The sequence below is a fragment of the Melozone crissalis genome, unplaced genomic scaffold, assembly GCF_028551555.1.
Source record: "Melozone crissalis strain CALT ecotype California unplaced genomic scaffold, PUWL_Pcris_2 ptg000029l_1, whole genome shotgun sequence".
NCBI classification, from domain to species: domain Eukaryota; kingdom Metazoa; phylum Chordata; class Aves; order Passeriformes; family Passerellidae; genus Melozone; species Melozone crissalis.
Window position 1 is genome coordinate 18,508,015 of NW_026535807.1, and position 19,927 is coordinate 18,527,941.

The 19,927-nt window shown below is 44.9% G+C and overlaps 1 protein-coding gene across 1 annotated transcript in view; it reads right to left on the reverse strand.

Annotated features, from left to right (window-relative positions):
• VGLL4 (vestigial like family member 4) overlaps window positions 1–18,791 on the reverse strand; it is a 53,966-nt gene extending 35,175 nt beyond the window's left edge. The window contains exon 1 of the mRNA XM_054281314.1: window positions 18,577–18,791. Within this exon, the coding sequence (XP_054137289.1) occupies window positions 18,577–18,658 (82 nt within the window). The 5' untranslated portion in view covers window positions 18,659–18,791. The remainder of the gene's footprint in view (window positions 1–18,576) is intronic.
• Window positions 18,792–19,927: the final 1,136 nt, after the last annotated feature.

Below are 19,927 nucleotides of genomic sequence, written 5' to 3' on the forward strand. Positions count from 1 at the left end.
AAATTCCTGACAAGTTGATTAACTTTTAGGGAAAAAAAACTCAAACCCTTAGAATTCTTCAGTTGTGGTGTTTGTCATCAATGTCTTCGATTGAATTACTGTGACCTCAGGCCACTCTATTAATTAAAAAAATCATGGGCAAGAGCATTAAACAGACTTTAATTAATGGGCATCACACCTTTAATTACCTTTTCCAATACCTGCAGACAAACTCTCATTAGTGAGAGGAGTTGCCTCATGTTCCTAAAGCCAAACGCCCAGGAAACAGTAGTGCATGAAGACCTTCAAGGGCAGCTTTTCCTATTGATTCAAGATCAACATTTACTTGCATGGCATATGCTGAACAGCCAAGATCTTCACAAAAGCAATACAGATGTGAAAAAGGCACTATAAAATGAAATTTATTTGATTTTCTATCAATATGTTCTAAAAATCATTAGGAGATTGAATAACAAATAGATTGGAACAAATTTCTAAACTGTTCTGAAAAGCCAAGATCTTCACAAAAGCAACACAGATGTGAAAAAGATACTATAAAATGAAATTTATTTGATTTTCTATCACTGTGTTCTAAAAATCGTAGATTGGAACAAATTTCTAAACTATGGCATATTCTGAAAAGCCAAAATCTTCACAAAAGCAATACAGATGTGAAAAAGATACTATAAAATAAAATTTACTTGATTTTCTATCACTATGTCCTAAAAATCATAAGGAGACTAAATAACAAATAGATTGGAAGAAATTTCTAAACTATGGCATATGTTGAAAAGCCAAGACCTTCACAAAAGCAATACAAAAAGATACTATAAAATAAAATTTACTTGATTTTCTATCACTATGTTCTAAAAATTGTAGATTGGAAAAAATTTCTAAACTATGGCATATTCTGAAAAGCAAGATCTTCACAAAAGCAATACAGATGTGAAAAAGATACTATAAAATAAAATTTATTTTCTATCACTATGTTCTAAAAATCATTAGGAGACTGAATAACAAAGAGATTGGAACAAATTTCTAAACTATGGCAAATTCTGAAAAGCCAAAATCTTTACAAAAGCAATACAGATACTTTAAAATGAAATTTATTTGATTTTCTATCACTATGTTGTAAAAATCATTAGGAGATTGAATAACAAATAGATTGGAACAAATTTCTAAACTGTTCTGAAAAGCCAAGATCTTCACAAAAGCAATACAGATGTGGAAAAGACACTATAAAAAAATCTATTTGATTTTCTATCACTATGTTTTAAAAATCATTGGGATATTAAATAACAAATAGATTGGAACAAATTTCTAAACTATGGCATATTCTGAAAAGTCAATCTTCACAAAAGCAATACAGATGTGAAAAAGATACTATAAAATAAAATTTACTTGATTTTCTATCACTACGTTCTAAAAATCATTAGGAGATTAAGTAACAAATAGATTGGAAGAAATTTCTAAACAAATTTCTAAACTTGAAGGTTTTATTCCACTATGGCAATGTGGAATGTTTTATTCCACTATGGCAAACACTGAAATCAGTCAGTGCCAACATAAATTGGGATAAATGGCATAAAAATTCCAATTGATGCAGAAAATAAAAATAACCCCATGACTGGAGCTATCAAATACCGCGCAGGGAAGGCAGCACAAGTTCCTCAAATCAAATTCTTTATCCCAAACCCAGCATTCTGCACCACTACTTCATTTCAGGGCTGCTTCTACAGAAGTTATGATTTAAGATGAGCTTAAATAAGATTTAATTCTGGGAAGCAGTAGATCAACCACTATAAACAGAGCCACAGTAGTCTGTATTTCCTTTAGAGTACATTAAACAGGCCTATCTGGAGAGCATAATAAAACAGCAAAGTACAGAACAACAAAAATTAAGTATTAATGGCAACAGCCTGATTAAAACATGCTGCTGAGACATCAGATCTTGGAAATATTCTTTATTATAATTGACAGATTTCTCGCAGCAGCCAACTTACTGATTCCTTTATCTGCCACATATTTTACCGACTTTCTGCCGTGAAAACAAAAAGCTAATTTAGGAAACCAAAAAGTCACATACACATGTGGAGAAAAATTGGCAAAAAGCCTCTTCTCCCCCGTTTACAAAACATCTGAACAGCACTTACTCCTGGAAGCGAGCTCTGGCTACCACTGTGCAGGGATCTGTGTGCCAGAAAAGCCATGGCCAAACCCAAACCCTGAGATTGAAGTGACAGCTCTGGGCTGGCTCCTGCAGCTGGCCCTGCCTGCCAAGCAGGGACACGTTCTGCTCACAGGGACATTCACTGGTGACCTCTGCATTCAATCACCTCCGCCCACTCTGCTCCTCTGCCCTTCAAAAGCCTCACAAAGGAGCCAGAATTTGGTGTGGCAGCAGCAGCACTGGCAGCCTGCAGCAGGCTCCTTCCAAAAATGTCTTGTTCATCAAAATTAGAGATTATTTCTACTTAATAGGTCCTGAAAACGCTGCATTATGTACCAAAAACTGCAGTGCAACAGGCAGAAAATGGCAAATTTGCCTTCCTCAAGCCAACATCACCTTATTTGCTCCTTACTCATCTGAAATTGTCTCTCCTCACGTTTTGTGAGGAGTTGTTTCGTGTAAAAGCACAGCTGTACAAAACACCATGGCTACATCAACTGCCTTGCCTGGGGAACTGCTTCAGTTCCACAAACTACTTCACAAATACATAAGATTAATAAAAAAATCTTTGCTGAACACTTCCACAGAGGCTGAAAATGTTCCCTGAAAAATTCAGGTGTGTGCTATTTGCCCTGGTACCTAAATACCTGAGGGAGTGTCCTTGGTGGCATGGGAACAAACAGGGCAGCAGATGTGCCACAAAGAAGCAGGGTGGAATAAATGTGAATGCTGTGGTCTGGCAGAGCTCCTCAGTATTTCCTCTGTCCAAGTGCAGCTTTCACACCTCAGCAGCTGGGACATGAGGCTGTGCTCACTTCCAGCCCAACAATAAACCCAGCCTTGGGTCTAACTTTGGACCAGGAGATTATTTCATGGATTCCCAGCTCTCACTAAGATCATGTCCCATTTAGGGAACTCTTACAAAACTCTGAAATAAGTTGCTTTTTCTGCTCAGGGTACCTGTACTGTGGCTAAAACAAGATTTCAGTTATCTGGCAGGCACAATTTGGATGCAGTCAGTGTAAAACTACACTGATCTCCAGGTAAATCACACCAGGGCTGGCTGCAATATTTGTTAACATCAGTGTCAGAAAGGATTTCTCTGGCAGAGGATGGGTTTGTGCTCCTGCAGCCCAGGAACAACCTCTGAGCCTTTCTGCCACTCTCCCAGGAAAATCCTGCATCAACCACCCAAAGTCACTTAAAAGGGACTAAAAATTGGCACAATTATCATTTTGTCTTTGCTCAGAGAGGAAGCAAGCTCTGGGCTCAGCCCAGCTCCTGAGTCCAGCCAAGGGCAGCAGTTTGGGCATCCCAAACACAGGAGGGGAGGAAGGAAGGAAGGGAGAAGAATCCTCTACACTCCCTGCAGAAAACAGCCAATTCCATATTCATTTTTATTTAGCAAACGTGACATTCCTCTTTACTGGGCAGCAAAGGACACATGTGATAATGTGATTTTATTGAAAATGTAAAAGAATTATCAAAAAAATTTTTTGTGAGTGAAATATAATTAAGGGACCATGTTGAAGATGTTGTTTCCCAGACAAAGGTGGTTTTAAATCCAGGTGTTCTTGCTTTGGTCACCAGAAAGAACAGGGGAGCCTTCCAGGGGAAACCTCACCAAGACTGAGAGTCTTAAATGACTTTGTCACATAAAATATGGCAAAGTTAAACTAATCAAAGACCAGCTGAAATAATCCAAGCCAGAAGCCCTGCATCTATCCCAAAAGTAAATCAAAGTCACAGCAAGGTCATGAGAAGAAAGTGTAAAACTGGGGATAAAGCAGTATTTCAAGAAATAAATATTTCACTAAATCCTACCTTACAGCTGTGCTGTCTTGTGATGGCAAAGAGAGACAAATTCAATTTGTGAAAGCTCAGATTTGAATAATTCCCTCTCAAGTGAAAATATTTATCACCCTCCCTCTGTTTTGGGTTGTTTGTTTTTTTTTTTAATTATTATTTCTGTTACTGGATACTCAGGTTTAACCCCCCTGCTCCAATGGCTGATATTCCATGGCTGTAACACAAATTCAGTTCTGGGTGTTCAGTGTCCCTTGTGGGTATGAACACAGTGCTACAAACATGCTTCAAATATTCATTCTGAGATGTTCACACATTAAAAGTAAATCCAATAAATTGTGCACACTCTCCTTCATAAGGGTTTGAAGCAAAAGGTGCAATAGAAAGGTAAAAAAAGATTCCACTTATTTCAACTGGAGCCTATTTTTAGAGGCTTTTATTGCAGTTTAATATAAACATGCTCTGAACACCTTTTCTCACATTATCCTCCTTTGCTACATGTGGAAAAATTCAGACCATCAAGAAAACGAGCTCTCCAAAAGAGCTGTGAAATGTGATATCACACTTTCCAGCAATGTTCCTTTAATTCCCATTTTATTTCTCCCCAAATTCCCTACCTGGAAGGTAAAACAGCCCTCAGGAGAGGATAGAAATGAACAGAGAAGGAGATGGATTGAAAATGTGAGGAAAAGACATGGATGGGTGGGTGGTGCCTCTGGAATAAAGCAGGGTCACTGCTCAGGGCACTGTGCAGGATCCTGAGGGATCCAAGTGACCAAATTCTCCTCCTAAACCAGAAGGAAATGAGAAAAAAATCACATTTGGCCCCACAAACAGAAGGAAAAGTTGGATTTCCACTTTGGTTTTGCCACCTGATGTGCAGCCCCATGGTCTCCAGCATGAGGGACACTGAGCCCTCCAGCCAAGCTGCACAGAATATCCAAGATTTCAATGCACTGAGAGCAGAACAATCCCAACTCATCTCCCACAAAGCATCCATTGAGGAGAACAAAATCCCTTTGTCCTTCACCAGGCAAGGGGCTCCAAAATCCCTGGTGCAGAGGGACGGCACAGAGGGACAGTGACAACTGCACAGGGCAGGGGGACCTGGCAACCCTCAGGGAGGCAGGGGGGCTCCCAGGGGGAACCTGATCCTGTCTGGGCATGGCACAGGGCAGATGTGCCAGATGTGCCAGCCTGGCCCTTCAGATCCTGTCTGGGCATGGCACAGGGCAGATGTGCCAGATGTGCCAGCCTGGCCCTTCAGATCCTGTCTGGGGCATGGCACAGGGCAGATGTGCCAGATGTGCCAGCCTGGCCCTTCAGACCATGGCACAGGGGCAGATGTGCCAGATGTGCCATCCTGGCCCTTCAGATCCTGTCTGGGGCATGGCACAGGGCAGATGTGCCAGCCTGGCCCTTCAGATCCTGTCTGGGGCATGGCACAGGGGCAGATGTGCCAGATGTGCCAGCCTGGCCCTTCAGATCATGGCACAGGGGCAGATGTGCCAGATGTGCCATCCTGGCCCTTCAGATCCTGTCTAGGGCATGGCAGATGTGCCAGATGTGCCAGCCTGGCCCTTCCTCCTGGGCAGGGCTCACACAGGGCCCAGGCACTGCCCCAGACACAAAATAAAGCAAATTCAGCTGAGCACAAGCCCTGGGTGGTGCCCAATGCAGGACCTTCACTCCTCTGATCTGTGTTATTGTGAGGTACAGCTCAACGCTCCCTCAGGTGCTGCTCTCATGCAGTGTTTTATTACCCAGGAACTTCTAGAAAAGTGCAGCTCATGAGATTCAGAGAAAAGGATTCCATCTAATTTCTCCATTTTCTAATTTTCTCTGGTATAAAGAAACACATAAAAGCTAAAATATCACCGTTGTTCCTGAGAGGACTGGCTTCCAAAACAAACAGCACCACTAAGGAAAAAGATAAAACTCAATCTGTGCCTGTAACAGAGCAGTTTTTAATCTTGGGTTCATGACACACAACTACATTGATTTTACTGGGGAAAAAAGAAAATGAAGAGATGAAGAGAAATAAAATTATGAAGAGATGTACAGAAATAAAATTAGCTAACCAGAGAGCAGAAGTGTGGCTTCACTACAAGGTTGAGCTGTGCAAAAGCTGTTGGACAATGAATCCCTGCCCAGAAGGACTGAAGGGCAGGGCAGGGAGAAGGACTGGAGGCTGTCAGGGAGGCAGGGATGGCAGCACTGGGCAGCCAGGGCTCAGCTGTGCATTTCACAAGCACGGGGTGCTTTGTGGGGCAGGGCAGGGAGGGCTGGAGGCTGTCAGGGAGGCAGGGATGGCAGCACTGGGCAGCCCTGGCTGGTTATTTCACAAGCAGGGGCTGCTCTGTGGGGCCAAGCTGCAGGGTCACTCCAAAGCAGTGCTCTCTCCAAGGGGAAGAGAAGGCAGGGCACACAGAGGGAGGGATTGTGCTTGCAACCAAGAAATGACATGCTGCCTGCACAGCCTTTCTCACAGTTCTCTGGGCACTGAGGACAGGTTTTCCAGAGCTCTTGGAAAAACAAGGACAAGCAGAGGTTCTTGTTTTTGAAGTTTTCTTGACAGTCACGGGGTTGGAAGGGGTGAGGAGCACCAAAGTTACACTGCCTTTAACTGGGGCTCTGTCTTCCTGCCCTGCACCTACCAGTCCTTACCTGAATCTCCTTTTTAACAACTCCAGCTCCTTCTCTATTTATTTCAGAGCTGCAGAAGCACCTCAATCCTGACAGAAGCCAGGAAAGAGCAGAAGTGCAGATGGGTTGGTAAAACAAAGGTGACAAAAGCAGCTGTGTGTTTGTGAGCCACCACTCACACCACACTGCTCCCACAGGAGAAATCAAACCTCTCACTGCATCACCGGGACGTAATTCCCCAGTGAATCATCTGTTAAACCTTCCCCATCTCACTTGAAAAACATTTCTGCAGCTCTCTACCCCCTTATCACACATTTAAGATGTTCCACGCCATAATTAAGCAGTTTGTGAAGTTTTTAATGGGACCAAAGAGCAGTGCTGGGGGCAGTGAGACACTGAGGATTAATTAAAAGGTTTAAACGGGCTCAGCCTGGCCTGCACTGCAGGAGCACAGCTGGGCTGCTGTTTCATTGAGTCTCTGATCCCATCTCATCCTGCAAAGAGAATATAAAAATGAACATCTGTGGGCACATTCCTTTGATCCAGCTCAACGGGCTCTGATCTCAGGGAACCGACCTGGGGAGGGTTCAGTTTTTAATCTTGGGTTCAGGACACACAACCACATTGATTTTACTGGGGAAAAAGAAAATGGCTATGAAGAGATGTACAGAAATAAAATTAACTAACCAGAGAGCAGAAGTGTGGCTTCACTACAAGGTTGACCTGTGAAAAAGGAATGGAATCCACAACTTCTGTGGCTCAGACAAGGGAACTTCAAATTATTCCCAGCATTGTCTGCAGGGCCTCATTCCTTTCAGCACCTCAAAAGTCTCAACTGCATCCTCAGGAGGAGATTCCGTCACCTCAGTTTGCCTGGGGTCACTACAGAGGGAACCAAAGTCCCAAGATTTGGGTGCAGAAGCTCCTGTTTCCCCTCCATGACTGCTGAGCACAAAGTGAGGATCAAGTCCATCATTGTTCTCACCTGCTCAGCTGATTCATGACATATTTTATTTGAACATCTCAAACAGCTAAAAGCAATTTTCTTTACTCAGAGGGCACAGCAAGGTTTAGCAGCTGTGACAAAATATTCCAATGGAGGCACTTGGAATGCTGCTGTCAGCTTTATCCCAAACTTCTGGGAGCTCAACCAGTTCCAGCTCTTTATTCCCCACTGTAAATAAGGACAACAGCCATGGCTGATTTCACAAAGTTGCATTAACTGGGCTTCTGTGAGAGCAAGGATTGTGCAGAGAGGATTAAAAATCTATGCAAATGCGAGCATTAAAACGTTTGCTGTCATCCTTGTTGCTAAACACACCAGTTGGGAAACACTTGGAACTCCAACAGGGCAGTGCTCAATTTACTGTGCTGCAAAGAACAACTCAGAGCACCACAGAGCAGCTGCTAGGGCAAGGATAATGTACCTCAGAGCAGTCAGTCTTGGATATTTGCACTTTTAATTAAGAGTTTTAGGATGTATGTAATGTAATGTTTTAAGAGTTTCAAGATTTATGTAATAAGTTTTAAGAGTTAAAATTCTTTTAAGAGTTTGAAGATGTATGCAATGTAACGTACCTCAAAGGAGTCACAGTCTTAGATATTTGCACTTTTAAGAGTTTTAGGATGTATGTAATGTAATGTTTTAGGAGTTTTAAGATGAATGTAATATGTTTTAAGAGTTAAAATTCTTTTAAGAGTTTGAAGATGTATGTAATGTAATGTACCTCAAAGGAGTCACACTCAGACATTTGGACTTGTAAGAGTTTTCGGATGTATATAATGTAATGTTTTAAGAGTTTCAAGACGTATGTAATATGTTTCAAGAGTTAAAATTCTTTTAAGTTTTAGGATGTATGTAATATGTTTTAAGAGTTAAAATTCTTTTAAGAGTTTGAAGATGTATGCAATGTAATGTACCTCAAAGGAGTCACAGTCTTAGATATTTGGACTTGTAAGAGTTTTAGGATGTATCTAATGTAATGTCTTAAGAGTTAAAATTATTTTCAGAGTTTGAAGATGCATGTAATGTAATGTTTTAGGAGTTAAAATTCTTTTAAGAGTTTTAGGATGTAATGTAATGCTTTAGGAGTTTTAAGATGTATGTAATGTAATGTACCTCAAAGAAGTCACAGTCTTAGATATTTGGACTTTTAAGAGTTTTTCAAGAAAGACAACAATTTTTTAAATATTTTATTTGTGACAAGCTGAGTTAAATACGTGGATTATGTAACATGAGTGAGAGAAGCATTTTTGAAAATCAAGAACCCATCCAAGGCTCTGTGAACATCCCTGCTAATGCTGGAATTCCTATTTTTGCTACCTTCAGTCTTAGATATTTGGACTTTTAAGAGTTTTTCAAGAAAGACAACAAATTTTTACACTTTTTTTTTTGTGCTGAGCTGAGTTAAATACGTGGATTATGTAACATGAGTGAGAGAAGCATTTTTGAAAATCAAGAACCCATCCAAGGCTCTGTAAACATCCTTGTTAATGCTGGAATTCCTATTTTTGCTACCTTCAGTCTTAGATATTTGGACTTTTAAGAGTTTTTCAAGAAATATAACAATTTTTCAAAACTTCTTTTTGTGACAAGCTGAGTTAAATATGTGGATTATGTAACATCAGTGAGAGAAGCATTTTTGAAGCCTGAGAACCCATCCAAGGCTCAGTTAACATGTTTAACTGTAAATATCCTTGTTAATGCTGGAATTCCTATTTTTGCTACCTTCAGTCTTAGACATTTGGACTTCTAAGAGCTTTTCAAGAAAGATAACAAAATTTTACACTTTTTTTTTGTGCTGAGCTGAGTTAAATACGTGGATTATGTAACATCAGTGAGAGAAGCCTATTTGAAGCTCGAGAACCCAGGCAAGGCTCAGTTAACATGTTTAACTGTAAATATCCTTGTTAATGCTGGAATTCCCATTTTTGCCACCTTTGGTAGATGGCTCAGTGTGATGCCTGCAGCAGGACAAGAGCAGAGTGTTCACCTCAGGGTTTGGAGGGTTCAGCAGGAAAAGTGTTCGGCCAGCAGTGCCTGAGGAGCCCCAGCCCACAGCAGCCACAGAGCTCTGAGATGGCACAGCAGGAAAATCCAGCCTGGGGGGGTTAAACAAGCACCACTGCTCACCAGATGGCTGAGGAGCACATCTAAAAAGGATCCAGAGCATGAGGAAGAATATTAAATTTAAAATTTAAAAAAAAATCCCCTTCAATGCTATAAATATTTATACTAAATCCAAGGAACTGGCCGAGTTCAGACTTGCCTTGCATGAATCATGCAGCACTTCCCTCATTTCATGTTCTGGAGAAAAGCACCACACAGGAGGTGCCACACTTGTGGCAGCTGCTTTTCTCCATGCTAAGAGCAGTTTTGTCTTTACAGATGTTGCTTTCCAAAGAATATAAACTGAACAACTGAACAGTCCTGTTTTACTTGGCATGCACTGATCTTCCCAGATCATTTAGATTCATAGAAATGGTTTCCCTTTGCCTGGACAGTTTAATTTTCTTCACAGGGATATTTAATTACAATCAGCAGAGCATCACAGAAAACAACTCCAACGTTGGAATCAGGAGCCAAGAAATCACATTTTACTGAAAGGTTCTGCTCTGAAAGTGTCCAAACCTGCTACTGCCACAAATATCTTAATTTACTCTCAGAAGTGAGATCTACTCAACATTAGCAATTAAATAACAAAATTAAAAGCCTCAATATCATCTCTCAAGTGCAAGCACAGTGTGTTGATACCATTTGCAAAAGAAAGAAATCCCCACTCAATCCCAAAAGAACAACAGCTACTCAAAAAGATCCATTTGGGTTTCACTCTTCCAATTGGGCAGTTTTGGGTTTCACTTTTCTCATGCAAAAGATGGTTGGGCTGGACACTTTGTAGGTTGTAACTACAAAGGGTATTGCCAATCTGCTGATCTGAGATTTTGAGTTAAAACTAAACATAATAAATGTTCCAAATTGGTTTATATTCCCATATAATATATAATATAATACAAAAAAAAATTGACTAAATCTCTCTCACATCTAGCTACAACCCATATTTAAATGCAAAAAAAACCCCCTATTTCTGCATGCTGAGAAGTAAATATTAAACCTCCCAAAGCAGAAAAGTGCAGTGCTGAGAGGTTTCCATGCCTGCCCTGTCAAATGGGTTTCCAGGAAAATCTACTGCTTTTTAAACACAACTGGTTCCAGCCTTTCCCTGGGAGAGCAAATCTGGTTCCTGGAACCTGCCAGCAACGTTTGGAAGAGCAGGAGGAAAGTTGTGCACTGCAGGGCCTGCTCCTCACAGCTGGCAGGGAGCACGCCAGAGACGAGGAGTGAGAAGGAACACGGCTTTAAATCATCACAGGCTCTGCAAGCAGGGCAATCAGGAGAGGACAGCAGCCATGGGTTCTGGGAGGGAGCTGAGCCTGCTGAAGGCAATTTCCCTTCCTCCCTGTGTGCCACCAAGGCTGTAACATTCCACTGTATCCCAAATATTATCTGCTTCTGTCCACGAACGCTGCTGTGGGTGAGCTTTTTCTGCAAAGCCAAAATGAGGCATAAAGTATCACACTGCATTTCAGGAGGAAAGCTGGGCTGCACCAAGTGCTACTATGTGTAACAAGTTCTTGCTTTTAACACTGGCAACAATCAAGTTTAAAAGAAAAGGGGAAAAGTGTTACTTAAAAAAACAGTTACCAAGCAGTGCCGTGAAATTTAGGCAAGGAAACACTCTATAAACTCCTGTTTAAAAAAAATCTGATACCAACCAGCTGTGGAACTGAGATAAGGAATGATTCCAACCTCAGTTACACACTTTTGTCCCCACCACCCATATCACCTTGAGATTTAAGGGCTGTCATTCCTATTAAAACTGGATCTCTGAAGATCTTTGTTGGAGTCCCATCACCCCACCAAGGTTTCTGGTGACTTTAAGGACTGCCATTCCTATTAAAAATGGATCTCTGTTGGAGTCCCATCACCTCATCCAGGTCTCTGGGTGACTTTAAGGACTGTCATTCTTGTTAAAACAGGATCTCTGATGGAGCCCCATCACCCCACCAAGGTTTCTGGGTGACTTTAAGGATTGCCATTCCTACTAAAACAGGATCTTTGATGGAATCTCATCACCTCCCCCACGTTTCTGGGTGACTTTAAGGATTGCCATTCCTATTAAAAGAGGATCTCTGAAGATCTTTGATGGAGTCCCATCACCTCACCCAGGTCTCTGGGTGACTTTAAGGACAACCATTCCTATTAAAACAGGATCTCTGGTGAAGTCCCATCACCTGAAGTCCCATCACCTCACCCAGGTTTCTGGTGACTTTTCCTTTGGCAGGAACCAATGCTGTGTTGGTGCTGGGTCCCTCAGCCTCCCCAAGGTTGCACAAGAAGCTGTACTGAGCTATTTCTTAACAAGAATGACCTTTTCTAAGGGAATGGCCTCAAGTTGCATCAGGGTGGATCTCAGGGAAAGGTTCTACCCCAGAGGGTGCTGGGCACTGCTCAGGCTCCCCAGGGAATGGGCACAGCCCCCAGAGCTCCAGGAGCTCCCAGGGATGCCCAGGATGGGATTGTTGAGGTCTGTGCAGAGATAGGAGTCAGACCCATGGTCCCTGTGTGTCCCTTCCAGCTCAGGACATTCTGTGAAGTCCCCCAAGCGCACCCTACCCTCCAACCAGTGCCAGCTACTCCTGCTATGAAGAGCAAACCCCTTCCAGCTCCATCCATCTGTGACACGAGGATTACAAGTGGGCAGAGATAACCCTAATTAAGAGCTCAACTGCCCCCAGCCCTCCCAGGACACACAGCAGTGCTCCCTGAACTCCTCACACACTGCAGGGAAGGCACATGTGAAAGAGCCAGGAGATGAAGCCCAGGGGCAATGTGGAAGTGCAGAGGAGGCTGCTGGCACTGCTGGCACTGTCCATGTGCCCCCAGCCCTCCCAGGACACACCCCAGTGCTCCCTGAGCTCCTCACCCACTGCAGGCAAGGCTGACAATGAAAATGTGTGAAGGAGCTGGCAGATGAACCCCAGGGGCAATGTGGAGGTGCAGACGAGGCTGCTGGCACTGCTGCTGTGTGTCCATGTGCCCCCAGCCCTCCCAGGACACACAGCAGTGCTCCCTGAGCTCCTCACTCACTGCAGGCAAGGCTGAGAATCAGAACATGTCAAGGAGCTGCCAGGTGAAGCCCAGGGGCAATGTGGACATGCAGAGGAGGCTGCTGGCACTGCTGCTGCCTGTCCTGCCCCTCAGCCTCATGGCACAGCTATCCCCAAGGGCAGGGACAAACAAAGCCCCTGTGTCTGAGCTGCAGAGCAATTTGCAGGGGATGGCCCAGGCTGCAGGAAAAACTGGCTGCCTGTAAAGAAGGGATTCAAGCCCAAAGCCCTCCAGTTCTCCGAGGCTGAGGAAGCATAAAGCCATTCTTGTAAACACTTCTCCAGGAACTTGTGCTCAGCACTACCTCACACCGTTATCAGGCAGAAATGATAGGCTGTGTCCTGCTGGATTATTGTTAGTGTAAACAACTCTGCTAAATTGCTTGGCACCGTGTGTGCATGCAGCATGTTCAAACTCTGCAGCCTATTCAGCCAAAATCAAATATAAAGGCCCATCTGTATTAAAGCTCAAGAAGAAATTAATAGAAGGCTATTTTCATGCAAAGCAGATATTTAAAAAAGGCAAAGCCAATACATATGGATGAACTTTTTCATTCATAATTTTAGATGCCACACAATGAAGGCTGTTGTTGAAGCTTTATTTTTTCTCCAACAGCTCTCCATACAATGCAGGGCATTGTTCAAACTCTGGAGCAATTTAAGCTTTTTCAATGTCTCCTAAAATCCCTGGATTTATATCCAAAGAGAGCTGGCACTGTAACAAATTTGACTTGTGAGTAACAAGTTACAGCCTTTAAGCAAATTGCTCATTAACACAGACTGTAACTTACTGCTACAAACCTCACTACCTTTTATCTCAGGAAAAAAAAATATGCTGCCTATCTTATCTACAGCAAGCTGTGGGATAACACTCTATTATATTTGGGTTTTTAATTTCCTTGTTTGAGTTCTCAGTACAAATGCTGAACTAGCATCCAGGGTGAGAACAACAGAACTCCAGGGGAAAAGAAGAAAAAAGTTCAAGTATGACCTAAATCTATCCTGCCTTTGATGGAGAGGGAAAATAAACTGAATTTTGATGTCAGTCCTAAAGAGGATATTCCCAACTTCATGCTAGGAGGAAATGAGCAAGAAAAGCCCAACTGTGAACCTGGGGCTCTTTGTTTTTTCCCTGAAGATGAAAGAGATTGAAAATGCAAAACCCAGAGAATGTTCTATAAATGGGGAGCTGTTCTGTAGGTGCATCTTAATTTCCATGGCTTTGAACAGAAATTTTACACTGTGCTACAAATAAGAACACCTAATTTGCCATGAAGGAGATTCTTATCCAATTCTCAGCAGAAGAATAGTGCTCAAGTCATTTTACATCTTTAGAAAATAACCCAAACTTTGCAGTTAATAGGAGAAACTGATGGTAGAGAAAGAGAAAAATGCAAGGTCAGCAGAGAGAGCTGATGGAAACTCTTTTTTAGAACTTAAGCAAACATGTTGCATTTCATGAAGAAGCAAATGAAGTGAGCAGGATCTGACAGCAAACATCTGAAGTGCCTTTTGGGGCAGGCACAGACATTTTCAGGATGCCCTGAGTGCCCTGAGAGGACACCCAGCTCTGCAAGCCACGGAACTTCAGCCTCACAGGAAGTCAGTAATAATTATGTAATATGCCACTAACTAATGAAAGCTGTCCTGCAACCCAAAAGGGGTGTTTTGCTAAAATCTGGATCCAATTTTCTTCATTAAAAAGAATAAAATAAAAATCCCAGTCTTCTGGACTATCCAGAGAACTCTGCATAACTATAAGTAACATGCTTGGGGGATTTCTTAGCATCTTATTGCATTTCTTTATACCTTTCCCAGCACAGCAGTTGCAGCCCTGAGAACGCAGCAATAACCCAGGGAGAGGGAGAGGAAGGAAGGCAGAAATGTGCCTTGCAAGCCAGCACCATCTGTGACAAACACCAGAAGGAAAGGGATCTGCCTGGAGACCGCTCCTCCTCATGCACATTCCGTGGGAAAGCAGGAGAGCAGCCCCGGAGTCACGGAGCAGCATCACCTGCGCTCTGCTTTGTGTCACTCTGAGCACTCCATTGCCTCAGCAGCGGCTCTGAAGGCACACGGAGCTGCGGCTCAGCGAGTTTCCAGCACGGAACGAGGTGCAGATGTCGCAGCCCTCAACCCCTGTCACTGCATGGGGAGTGCCAGCCTGCCTCAGAGTGCTGCTCCCGGCAGCTTCCCCACGGCCTGAGCTCGTTGGGAACAGAACAATCCTCTGAAAGCGCCGCTCATTGAACTGCCCATCGCTGGGGACTGGCAGCAAATGCTGGGGAGAGGAATATCAGATGTATTCACGTCCAGGTGCCAAGGCAACAGTTCCCAAATTATTGCTTCTTTGCACCAAAACTGTTACAATCAATTGCTTGAAATGGTTGATCATCACCAATATAACTGTCCTTTTCCAAGCATTCCCATTTGAATGATTTAAAAATTTTCTTTCAAATGTCTTTTTTATGCAATTTGTTAAAAGAACCCCAACTCATTAACATTCATTTTTTCCTCCAAAAGCCTCAGTTGGATTTGAGATTACCATGGGGCATCATTGGGGCTCAAAGGTAGTAATGAGATTAAGAAAACCCTCCAAGGACACAAATAATCAGTGTTAAACAACCTTGAGGAAAGGAAATGGCTTTATGCTGTGCTTCAGAGTTATGGACCCCTTTTCTAAAACTACACTCATTTCTGGTTATCATCCTTTTCCTGGCTGTTTTAATTGCATGTGTGTGCAGAGATTTCCAAGAGGCTACAAAGGCACCTTTAGAGGTCATTTAGAAACCTCCTGCTCAAAACCTCAGGCAGGGTGGGATGCTCAGGTGGGATTTGAGTATCTCCAAAGGTGGAGACTCCACAGCCTCTCTGGAGAACCTGTGCCTCACCAACCTCACAACAAAAACTAAAAGAAATCAACTCATGTCTGAGAAAACAGCCAAGCCCAGGTGAGGTTTCACCTGCAGCACAGCCTCACTGTTGGACAGCTAAAGGGAGAACTTCCAGCTCTCCCACTCCCAGCCCAGCCCCAGCAGAAGCACAATCTGCTGCCCACAAGGCTGATCCCATCTGTGTTACCACCATTGCTTCTCTTCTCACAAAATCAGAGATGTGATTAATGAACTAAACATCATGATTAATGAACCAGTTTCCAAAATCAGAGGTGTGTTGGATGAACTAAACAGCAGCAGTTTCCAAAGTCAGAGATGTTGAATGAATTTAGCAGCCCAATATTTCCATGCTGGGAGCTCCGTGGCTGGAGTGTGACCACGGATGGCACAATTTAGGAGCGGGGTGAGATGGAGGCACAGCTGAGGTTGTTGGGAGGTTCCAGGGCTGGCATTAACTCAGCAGCCTGCAGCTCACAGATAACAAATTGCTATCTGGGACTCTGGCTGGGCAAGGAAAAGCAGGACTCCTCTCAGGATGCAAATCACACTCCTGTGCTCCATGGTGAACTGAAGGGCTGCCAATGCACACACTGGAGGAACTTTTCCTATTTCTTGGGTATCAACACATCTCTGATGCACAGGCTGTTGCAAATCCAGCAGTTCCAGTGCCAGAGGAGTAAAATCACCAGTAAACTGCATCAAACATGCTGGCATAGCTCACCAGCATAGAAATCATCCCAAAAACCATAACCAAATGTTTCCAGAGGGACTCTAAAGGAACAAGGAGCCCACCTATTTCCTGTGGCCTGTGGGCCCATCACTCTTCCCTCTGAAATTTCAAACCTATTTTTATCTTATCCTGCATCTTCAGAAGCACTTTTCAGGAAGGCATCAATTTATAAGTAGCTCAAGTGTGGCCTTCAGTAAATCCTAATTAACTGAGTGTGAGAGGGCGTTTTGTTGTCAATGCAGTTCCTACTGCAACAGCGTCCCTGGAAAGACAAATCCATCACTGCTGACACAACTCACTTCTAAAATAAACCCCATGGCAGAGGCCAGGAGGATCTATAGGCATCTCTGAAACACCCTTTGAGTTCAGAGCAGATGTTGCCAGTGTTTACACTTTTTAAACCCTCGGGATATAAACACCTCGCTATAAACACCACTGAAGTTTTGCTTTTCTTCTCTTCATTTTGTGCGTGTTTATTTTAGTGTTAAAAATGTTAACTTCCAGAATGAGGAAAACAGCAACAGATGGTTAACCTAAACAAAAACTGCTCCAGTGGAGTGTATTCCTTAAGCTCTTTTGAACTATTAAAGCTAAGATCTGGTTAAATAACAATTACTGGAGAAGGGGGTGGGGAATAAAAAGGGGACTGGAAAGAATATTCCATAAATATTAGGCATAATTACAATGAATTGAACTAATGAGCTAAAACTACAGAGCAACAAGGCTTAGTGAACAGAGCTCTCAGAAAGATGTGTTAGCTCAGAAAGATGTATTATGTAAATAAAACTTTGCATAAAATTTCATGGTCTTCATCAGAAGTTACCAATGGCTTCCAAAGAAAACACTAATTACTGCAGAGAGCAGTGAACAAGTTATAGGACCCTGAAATGAAAAAGTTTAAGGATCCTGAAAGGTTTTTTTATTATTTTAAAAGGGTTTTCTTGCTCTAACAAAGAAAGCATGGCATAAGAAAGAAGTTGGGAATTCAACATCATGGAACTTCAGCTCTGTATTTTTCAGCTCAACCTTCTGTAAAAGAGCTTAATCCGAATTAATATTTGTGCAGGAAAGAAAAAGCAGGAAAAAAGGAGAAACAAAGACATTAAAAGTACAAGAGGGAGCCTCTCCACTTCCTGAAGGGAAGAAAAGTGGCCATGCTGGTTTAGGGATAGACGGGAGTGTAATTTCCAAAGTGAGATTCAGCTGCCTGCCTTCTGGCCTGGCCTTTTCCTGAGCAGAGATATCCCCTTGGCCTGTGTACTCTCCTCATTGTTTCTTCCCTGACAACCCCAGCACGTTTATTTTCTGAACGAACATGGAAAGCTGAATCAGGAAGGAAAAAAAAAAAAGCAAGCAGCTTTTCGCGGCGCTGGTGTGCGGCTAGAGCAAAAGCAGCGCCGCTGCCAAGCCGAATTAGCTCAGTGGTGCCTTTCTGTGCAGGCACAGCCAAGCCATAGCCGCTCCTCGCAGCCGCACGTACAGAACCCGGCGCACACGAACGGGGCGATCCTGCCCGGGTACCAGCGGGGCTCTGAGGGGAGACCGGGGCAGGGCAGCGAGCCCCGGCCCCGCCGGACACAGCGGGCCCGGGGCAATGGCCACGGGGGACACCCGGCCACGGGGGACACGCCGGACACTCGGGGACACGCCGGGCAATGGCCACAACCCCGCGGGGACACGGTGGAGACACGCCGGCCATTCGGCCCCGGCCGGGCCCACGCGTGTCCGGCCGCGGCCCAGCCCCGCGGCGCCGGGACAGACCGACAAACCCCAGACCGACAAACCCCAGACGGACAAACCCCCGCCTTTAGCGCCAGCAGGGAGAGGGAAAGGAAACTTGGCGCTGAAAACGCGGATTGTGGGGAGAAAAAATTAAAAAAGAACAGAAAAAAAATCACAAAGAAAGAAAGAAATCCCTGCCCCTGTAACAAAGCTCTGACAACAACCCGCGGGGCGTCCCGCACCGGCGGTCTCCAAAAACATCCCCGCTGACAAACAACTGCGAGCACGGCTCGGACAAGGATCCATCTCTGGAAGGGATCCACCTCTGGAAGGGACCCATCCCTCCCCGTGCGAGGGATCGAGAGATCGAGGGATCCATCCCTCCCCGTGCGAGGGATCGAGGGATCCGTCCCCTCCCCGTGAGAAGGCACCATTGATTTCCCGCGGCCAGGCGCTGTTACCTTCGTAGCACAGGATGCCGATATTGTTGTTCATCTTGTCCAAGTACTGGTAGTTCAACAGGTCCATCCTCATAAACAGCATTTATCGGGCTGGCGGAGACGAGCGGCTCCGGGAGGGGGAGGCAGACGGTGCCGAGGCGCTCCCGGCTTCCAAAGCCCAGCAGAGGCCCAGCCTGGAGCGGGTCGGGAAGGGGGAGCGGGCTCCGACAGCCCGGGGAACGCGCTGCGGGCCGGGGGGGAGCGAGAGAGCAGCGCGGGGGCTTCTTCCAAGTTTTTTTAAAAAATGATAATAATTAAAAATAAGAGCGCAAAAGCAAAGCGGAGGCGGCGGGGCAGGGCAGGCAGGGAGGAGGGCGCAGCCTGCTGCGAGCGCCGGCGCTGACAGCGGCAGTGGCCGGCACTGCCCGCCGGGCCCCGCTCCGAGCCCGCTGCCCTCAGAGCCCGGCCCGCCCCGCGCAGGCGCCGCCGGCCGGCCGCGGGTGCTTTGTGCTCGGCAGGGCCCGGCGGGGAGCGGGGGAAGGAGGGGACGGGGGAAGGAGGGAGGGCAGGGCCGCGTCAGAGCCGCTCGCACAGGAAGCAGCGGCGGCAGCAGGAGGAGGAGGCGGCGGCGAGGGGAGGAAGCGGCGCTGAGGGGCCTCCTCCGGGCACGGGCGGGTGCTGAGGCTGCTGTTTGAAACCAAGCCTGCCTCTGTGCGCTCCCCGGCGCGGCCTCAGCGCCTCACAGCGAGCAGCAATGCGCTGCTACAGCAACAGCAGCCATGGAATCACGGCCTGGCATGGCAGGAATGACACATGGAATCACAGGAATGAGAGAGACAAAATAAAAGGCGTGAGGCAATGGCCATTGCGCCGTGTGTATAGTTTATATATAAATACTTTTAAAAGGTTTCTCTGTCTCTCCATATAAACAGGCATCGCACACATTGCTACAGTTCCATAAGGGCACCACCAGATCGGATTTTTTAAGGGCTATTAGTGGTTAAACATTCCGGGATCTGGAACTTTAGCAGCTGCCGAAGCTCCGGCTGAGGTGACAGAGGCGGTGGAGGCTGGTGCTGCTGAAGCTCTCTCATTTGGGGATGTGCTGTCCTTCTGCAGCTCTTCCATCCCGGGATGTGTTGCCTTTCTGCAGCTCTCCCATCCCGGGATGTGCTGTCCTTCTGCAGCTCTTCCATCCCGGGATGTGTTGCCTTTCTGCAGCCAGAGCTCTCAGACAGATGTGTGCCACTCATCCTGGCACAACAAACATCTGGGCAGGTGGCAGCGTGTGCCAACCCGATGGGCATCAGCTCACGTTCCCTATGGCTTATCAGCACCTGGCTGATACAAAAAGAGAAATTAAAAAAGCTAA